The sequence below is a fragment of the Triticum urartu genome, chromosome 1 (assembly GCF_003073215.2).
Source record: "Triticum urartu cultivar G1812 chromosome 1, Tu2.1, whole genome shotgun sequence".
NCBI classification, from domain to species: domain Eukaryota; kingdom Viridiplantae; phylum Streptophyta; class Magnoliopsida; order Poales; family Poaceae; genus Triticum; species Triticum urartu.
The window spans coordinates 546056789-546065236 of NC_053022.1; the positions used below are offsets into that span (position 1 = coordinate 546056789).

The window sequence follows — 8448 nt, forward strand, 5'->3', positions numbered from 1 at the left end:
ATGGTGGGAACACCAGCTCGAAACTGACAAGACATTGCGCCACATCACTCCTTAGCCTTGGTACGATTTCTGGATCGATCACCTTCTGAGAGATTGCATTGAGGAATGCACATAGCTTCACAAGGCTAATCGGACGTTTTCCGGTAGAAGCCCCCTCAATGCAACCGGAAGCAGTTGTGTCATAATCACGTGGTAGTCATGAGACTTTAGGTTCTGAAAATTTTTCTCTGGCATATTTATTATTCCCTTTATATTCGACGAGAAGCCAGTCGTGACCTTCATACTGAGCAGGCATTCAAAGAAGATTTCTTTCTCTTCTTTTGTAAGAGCGTAGCTGGCAGGACCTTTATACTGCTTCGAAGGCATGCCGTCTTTTTCGTGCAAATGTTGCAGGTCCTCTCGTGTCTCAGGTGTATCTTTTGTCTTCCCATACACGCCCAAGAAGCCTAGCAGGTTCACGCAAAGGTTCTTCGTCACGTGCATCACGTCGATTGAGGAGCGGACCTCTAGGTCTTTCCAGTAGGGTAGGTCCCAAAATATAGATTTCTTCTTCCACATGGGTGCGTGTCCCTCAGCGTCATTCGGAACAGCTAGTCCACCGGGACCCTTTCCAAAGATTACGTAGTGTAAATCATTGACCATAGCAAGCACGTGATCACCGGTGCGCATGGCGGGCTTCTTCCGGTGATCTGCCTCGCCTTTGAAATGCTTGCCTTTCTTTCGACATTGATGGTTGGTCGGAAGAAATCGACGATGGCCCAGGTACACATTCTTCCTGCATTTGTCCAGGTATATACTTTCAGTGTCATCTAAACAGTGCGTGCATGCGTGGTATCCTTTGTTTGTCTGTCCTGAAAGGTTACTGAGAGCGGGCCAATCGTTGATGGTCACGAACAGCAACGCCTTAAGGTTAAATTCCTCCTGTCTGTGCTCATCCCACGTACGTACACCGTTTCCATTCCACAGCTGTAAAAGTTCTTCAACTAATGGCCTTAGGTACACATCAATTTCGTTGTCGGGTTGCTTAGGGCCTTGGATGAGAACTGGCATCAGAATGAACTTCCGCTTCATGCACATCCAAGGAGGAAGGTTATACATACATAGAGTCACGGGCCAGGTGCTGTGATTGCTGCTCTGCTCCCCGAAAGGATTAATGCCATCCGCGCTTAAAGCAAACCATACATTCCTTGGGTCCTTTGCAAACTCATCCCAGTACTTTCTCTCGATTTTTCTCCACTGCGACCCGTCAGCGGGTGCTCTCAACTTCCCATCTTTCTTTCGGTTCTCACTGTGCCATCGCATCAACTTGGCATGCTCTTCGTTTCTGAACAGACGTTTCAACCGTGGTATTATAGGAGCATACAACATCACCTTCGCAGGAACCCTCTTCCTGAGGGCTCACCATCAACATCACCAGGGTCATCTCGTCTGATCTTATACCGCAACACACTGCATACCGGGCATGCGTTCAGATCCTTGTATGCACCGCGGTAGAGGATGCAGTCATTAGGGCATGCATGTATCTTCTCCGCCTCCAATCCTAGAGGGCATACGACCTTCTTTGCTGCGTATGTACTGTCGGGCAATTCGTTATCCTTTGGAAGCTTCTTCTTCAATATTTTCAGTAGCTTTTCAAATCCTTTGTCAGCCACAGCATTCTCTGCCTTCCACTGCAGCAATTCCAGTACGGTACCGAGCTTTGTGTTGCCATCTTCGCAATTGGGGTATAACCCTTTTTTGTGATCCTCTAACATGCGATCGAACTTCAGCTTCTCCTTTTGACTAATGCATTGCGTCCTTGCTTCGACAATGACCCGGCGGAGATCATCATCATCGGACACATCGTCTGGTTCCTCTTGATCTTCAGCAGCTTCACCCGTGGCAGCATCATTGGGCACATCGTCTGGTTCCTCTTGATCTTCACCAGCTCCCCCCGTTGCAGCATCACCGTATTCACGGGGCACATAGTTGTCCTCGTACTCTTCTTCTTCGTCGTCTTCCATCATAACCCCTATTTCTCCGTGCCTCGTCCAAACATTATAGTGTGGCATGAAACCCTTGTAAAGCAGGTGGGAGTGAAGGATTTTCCGGTTAGAGTAAGACCTCGTATTCCCACATTCAGTGCATGGACAACACATAAAACCATTCTGCTTGTTTGCCTCAGCCGCATCGAGAAACTCATGCACGCCCTTAATGTACTCGCGGGTGTGTCTGTCACCGTACATCCATTGCCGGTTCATCTGCGTGCATTATATATAATTAATTGTCCAAATTAATAGAAGTTCATCATCATCGAGAGGAGAAAGCTTAAGTAGTGTGGCTCGGGCATTTCATCGAACACCTCATGTGCATAGGAGGTGAGCTAGAGCACCACAAAGCCCTCTCCCCCTCGGCCAGAAAAAACAGAGCACTGTGCTCTGCTCCTGCGCGAGGGGGTATATGTAGGCACCTCATTGGTCCCGGTTGATGACATGAACCGGGACTAAAGGGAAGCCTTTGGTCCCGGTTCAAGCCACCAACCGGGACCAATGATGGTGGGCCAGAAGCAAGGCCCATTGGTCCCGGTTCGTCCCACCAACCGGGACCAAAAGGTTCAGACGAACCGGAACCAATGGCCCACGTGGCCCGGCCAGCCCCCTGGATTGGTCCCGGTTCTAGACTGAACCGGGACTAATGGGCTGAGCCGGCCTGGACCATACCCCTGTTTTCTACTAATGAGGATAAGCACTAACAGTGCATTGTTTGTGAAGGACCAGATTGTCAAACTGATGCATGACTACAAATACAACATTTCAGTTACATCTGCAGAAGCCCGGACGGCGTGCGATCTCGGACCAGGTGGAAACTAAAACATTTCAGTTTCATTATTTATGCATTGAAGAGTAGACAGTGGATATGGCAGGGATGTGTATCAGAACACATTCAACAGCGTATGGTGAAGGAAGCAAAAAAATGGAAAATCGGTGTAGCTCTATAAACTACAGGAGCTGATCCACACCAGGGTATCCATATTCTAAACTTATCCAAGACACGGGAGCTGATTACATCAGAGGCATAGCTCGAGAGGCTTGTGCGTTAAAATGACGATACAGAGACAGGGCTTTCAGCTTCGACTCAATCTTTGAATTAGTTAAGCAGAACAAAGGCAACAGACACGCATGGAGAACTGATCGAGGAATGTCCAACACCAGCATCAAAGGATCGCTTGGTATTGTCGACATGAAGACAAAACAGCAACCTTCCTTGATTCATCATCTTAATTTAAGCAGCAACAGCGGCACTCTCTGGCTTATCTGTTCCTTCTTGTTGAATAAAGGACTTGTCTATTCCTTCGATGTTGGTTATCCTCAGCTTTGTCAATTCCTGGAATTGTCACAGCAGACAGTAAGAAGAATATATCGAAAGGATAATGTCCAATATGTCATGTAATGATTGAAAACTAAAACGGTATGAAATACCTGACGGTGTCCCCTTGTTCGGCGGTAATTTTTCCTCCTTTTCTTCTTGAATATAATAACTTTTGCATCTAGAGCCTAAGAAAGATTGTCAAGAGAAATGACCTCAGAATTGTGCAGTAGTATATTTACAGTAAAACCCTAGTAATACCAAAACCGGGCTCTGGTTGAGTAATTATAGAAGTATATGTACTAACTGCAAGACTGCAACAGTAAAGGTTGGGGCATAGACACTCGTCCTTCTTATCAGTGTTGCTATACATGTTTTAGTACATAATGCCAGTAAAATGAAAAGGTAGCAGAGGTAGGAGGGCCAACCACTAGATATTTTCCATTAACTTATAATAAGCATGTCATTTCTGTTATAATAGTTTGGGGGGTCAATGCAATCCAATGTGGTGCCCAATGAATTAGTTCAGGTCCTAAAAGAGGGACCAAAAAGGGTCCATACGGAAACGCTTCTCATCAGTAGTCTGGTAGGATGTTTTCGTCAGACCGGTCACGCGACGTCGATGCGTTTTTCTTCTCACGGTTCAGATTCCTCCAAAATCGGCCTCCCAACCCGCCAAGAAGCCTATTTTCTCGCCCCCATAATTCCTCGTTAGTTTCTCTTCCCTGAAATAATCTCACCTTCCCGACCCAGCCTAATCCCCTTCCCTTCTCTCTCGCATGCCCCTGACGCAGATGAACGGCAAGCTCGTGATGTCCTCGCCGCCCCGGTCCCTCTGCCAAGAAGAAGGCCTTGAACGATGTGGCCGTTAGGTCCACCGTTCCATGCTCTCGTACAGTGGCTGCGCCCAGCAAGCTCGCAACCCCCCTCGGCGTCCCAGTCCTCCCATCAGGTTGTGGTCTCGTGACCTGTAGTCCACCATGCCGCAGCACCGTCTCAGGTGGGGAACGAGGGGAATGAATCAATCACGGATGGACCATTGCAGGTACACCCCCCCGGTCTCTAAAAGCACCATCTTCATCTACCTAGGTACTGAGTCCTCTGACGATCTCATCTGGATACAGTGCTAGTTGATTCCTAATTTTTATGTGGCAAGTATTGATTTGACATCTCTGTGTTACTGTATTCATACCCTTTTCTTTGGTCGATTTTGTTATGTCCTTTGTGCAGTTTATCACCAAATCAGAGATGAATATCTTCTAATTTTGTATCAACATGACACACATATGACGCTTCCAAATATCCATGCTTCTTATGCATCATTCGCGTGCTTCTTCACTGAACAGAGTTTGCGCCATTCTAGCCATGCTTCTATTTTTCTTTACTATTTGTGTTATCTTGAGATAGCATGAAATTAACACTATTTCCAAATACCACCAGTGCATGTTGGCTGCCATTACAGGTTGAAGAATCTACTGCCATAGCGAGACGATGACGATAAGATGGCTGGTGTGAGTAGCAGCGGTGATGGCAAGGACGTCAACGGGGAGCAGGGACATAGAATGTGATTGGCCTCTTGTTCGGGGGCGTTGCATCTATGGTGCTCCTAAATGGTGGGTGACATTGCTCAGATCGGCATCGTCTCTCATGCTTCCTGCCCTCGACGCCTCTGGTTCCTCGACGTCGCTGGCTCTACATAGTGGGAATGGCATGCTTCATTGTCACAGACGCGATGCTTCAGATTCTTTGTATTAAGTTTCAAACTACCTATGTATATGCTTCCTTCAGTTTAATATCTAATATGTGCTTCCATATCATATGTGGCATGTTTTTCAAGCATCTACATGTTTGCTTTGTTATCTACACAGGTGATGCTTCTGAACTATTTTGTTCATGCTTCGGCAATTGTCAAAGACATAAAATGCATCCGTATACATTTGACATGATATGTTTCCTGGAAAATACTCTGTGTGTTTTGTTTCTTACGATAGTATGTGGAACCGGTACTACATTTCTCATGCATCAAGCTAATAAAATTGCGCTTCGAAACGCAACCATACATGCTTCATAGTCATAGCATAAAAGAAATAATGATAATGCTTGGAGAAAAATGTGACCATGAAGTATGAAGCATGCGTTGTACTGTTGGAAGCATATATTTAGCATATGATGGAAACAAACATGGAATACAAGGAAGCATCATGCACGTATGGAAAAACCTGTGATTATATGGACGAATATTGGAAGCATATATGGAAGCAGCGTATTATAGCAAGTTTACGAATATTATGGAAGCATATTTTCTAGCGCATTGAAACAAAATTTTGCATCAATTTGCTATTATTATATGTCTTCCCTTTGCTTGATTTTTGGGTGTGATTCACTTGAGGAACAAAATTACATGGAAACAAAGGTGGACCCACATCTAAATTCTGACTGACCGTGATTTCGGGGAGCAATTAATTCTGTGAAGCAGATTACAAGGAAACTACCAAGAAAAAGACCCACGCTCATACTAATCTAACGGTTGAAGCAATCTCATCCTACGGTGTTGGGCTGGTCTGATGCTAGGCTAGGGATCAGTAGTCTGATCCCTAGCGGTGCCCTATTGGTATATAGGTTGGACAGACATCCAATTGGACTTTGCAACACTAGCATGTTAATATCAGCAGTTAATGGTGACGTAACCAAGGGGGTGTAATGGGATACATAAAAGAATTTAGATTTTTTAGTGTAAACAATCCTGTTAGTTGGCACATTGCCAGTCTTAATGATGGTAGCACAATAGACGAGTAAATCAGCTTTCAAATGCAGTGATCAGATCAGTAACTAGGCAGAGAATAAGAAGGCTGGCATGCAATATGTTAAGACAGGGATATTCAGATAAAGCTGAAATCTGCGTACATATTGCCTAGTGCATAGTTTGTAGAATGCAGGTGTAACATTTAATCAGACACACTTACGAACTTGCTCCAAGAAACAGAGTTCATAAACCATTCCATGGACTTCGTTCTAATGAACATGACAGAAAAAAAGATAGATCAAAGAAGTGTCATCCTTACATGCTCTTCGACGACAGCATGAACAGTGGCATCAGTAAGAATTGGCCTCCCAATTATTGTTTGAGCTTGTGAGCCAAGCATGAGAACTCGATTTAAAACTAACTGCACCAAGTGATTCAAATGACAACAGCATCAGCAGAATTACCAATGGAATGAGAAGCACAAGCAAGCAGAGATCTATGTTTGCTACTGGAATCATTACAAGAATTTTATCAACTAGTCACTGGTTCGCTGCAGTTGTTCCATCATCTTGGTTTGAAAAATGGTGGGTTTAAGAAAAGTATGATAAGGATGAGGAGTTGTGGCTTGTGACACTAATGCAACTAAAATAAGAAGGCCCCTAATGATAGTTCTACTCAACTTGTCAATCACAACAAGTCATGTTTTGAACAAGTCCATAACTCCATACACTTCACCAAGCCTAAAATTCAATTCTTGGTACATTATACAGCAACCTTTTAAGCAGCTTCCATGAGGGAAGATGAATATAAAAGTTAGAGTCATACTTAATTGAACGACTAATTTGAACCAATACTCTTAAGTTTCCAGTTCCCAACATAAATAGGTCAAATCAAGCGGACCAAAGTGCTACGGGATATCCCGAGATAACAATGGGCACACAATACCAAGACTAATCATGAATTGCATAAAATTCTCTTATCAGCTCAGATTTTGAGGTTTGACCATAGTGATATAATCCATCAGCAAATGAACAGAAGATAGGCCTGCATACTACAACTTGAGAGCTTGTAATCACAGCGGCTACCCTATTAGTCTTGGTCATAGGTTGCAGCTTGAATTGAGGAAACAACATTCAATCGAAATAGTTCCGCGAATGTGCCACATTACCTTGTCATTCACATCGCAGAACTTGAGCCTCTCCGTGAAGATGGAGTCGCCATTGCTCACCTTGAACTGGTGCGAACCAATCTGCAGGAACAAGCAACGCGCACCCAGGTCACCAACCAGATCCACTCCCCGGCCCGACCGGAGCCGAACCGAAGCGCAAAACGGAACAAGATTCGGGCCTGACCTGGACGACGGCGAAGACGGGCTCGTAGGGCTTGAAGGGCTTCTCGTCGGCGCCGAGCGGGCCGACCACCTTGTACCCGATCTCGTTCGCCTCGGCCAGCTTCTCCTCCTCCGTCTTCCCGCTGGGCGGCTTCGCGGCGGGCGTCTCCTCGTCGCCCTCCCCCCACTCGTCCCCGCTCCCGTCCTCCTCGTCCTCGTAGTGCTCCTCGTCGTCCCCCTCATCGTCGGACGAGCGGGTCGCGAAGTGGCAGCGCGGGGGGGAGAGCCGGAGCGAGGCGGCGGCGGCGCGGGGGGCGAGGGGCCGGGGCAGGGAGGTCAGGGTCCGGGCCGCGATCGAGGCCGGCGCGAGGGGCTGCGGGGCGTGCGGGGCGAGGCCGCGCGTGAGGAGGCGGAGGAGGCATCGCCGCGTCGCCATGGCTACGGCGGCGGCGGCGGTGGAGGGAGGAGACGAGGAGGGGAGGGGAGGGTAGAAATGGAAATGTTTATTTTGCCAAGCGGTTTTGACGAGGGTTTAAGGGGAGGGAGTGACACTGCCGGTGGGGCCTGCTCACTGTGGCCGCGGGGAAAACGGTTAAATGAGGCTCTACGTGATCCAGAGGCGAAGGCGTACTTTTGGTGGCGATAGGGATACGCTTTGAGACGAACGATTTGTAACATGACCGATTTGTCATTCGGTTTATGAAATTCCTGACCTAAGTTTTGAAAATTAAGAGAAATATGTAGCCCGGAACAAAAATACGCATGTTATGTGTGTATTCTCAATTCTCCGTGGCTACATCTCGGATAAAAGAGAGTCGGCGAGGAGGGGAGGGTGGAAGTGGAGACCAAGCGGTTTTGATGAGGCTTTGCCACACGGCTGAAGGAGAGATGGCGTAACAGCAGTAAAGAAAGAGCATCATTATTCAGAAGGTAGTCAAGTTTATGTCCCTGCTTGATGTTGGAATTTTGCTAGTAGGCCTTTGGCCCAAAGCCTAACTAAAATTCTGAAATTCTCTTGGCCCATTCATGC

The 8448-nt window shown here is 46.6% G+C and overlaps 1 protein-coding gene across 1 annotated transcript; it reads right to left on the reverse strand.

The window, feature by feature from the left end:
* Window positions 1–2841: 2841 nt before the first annotated feature.
* On the reverse strand, window positions 2842–7917 carry LOC125528620 (50S ribosomal protein L21, mitochondrial). Its single transcript, XM_048693071.1, has 5 exons — window positions 7441–7917; window positions 7257–7337; window positions 6408–6509; window positions 3459–3533; window positions 2842–3363 (listed from the first exon to the last, which is right to left on the reverse strand). The coding sequence occupies exons 1-5, from the start codon at window positions 7852–7854 to the stop codon at window positions 3262–3264; spliced, it is 774 nt and encodes a 257-aa protein (XP_048549028.1). The 5' UTR covers window positions 7855–7917; the 3' UTR covers window positions 2842–3261.
* Between the last annotated feature and the right edge of the window lie 531 nt (window positions 7918–8448).

Coding starts and splice junctions, on each gene's coding strand:
- LOC125528620 (XM_048693071.1), bottom strand. CDS start 7,854: ATGGCGACGCGGCGATGCCTCCTCCGCCTCCTCACGCGCGGCCTCGCC. Junction 7,338..7,440: donor CCGTCTTCGCCGTCGTCCAG/GTCAGGCCCGAA, acceptor TTGTTCCTGCAG/ATTGGTTCGCACCAGTTCAA. Junction 3,364..3,458: donor GAACAAGGGGACACCGTCAG/GTATTTCATACC, acceptor TGACAATTCCAG/GAATTGACAAAGCTGAGGAT.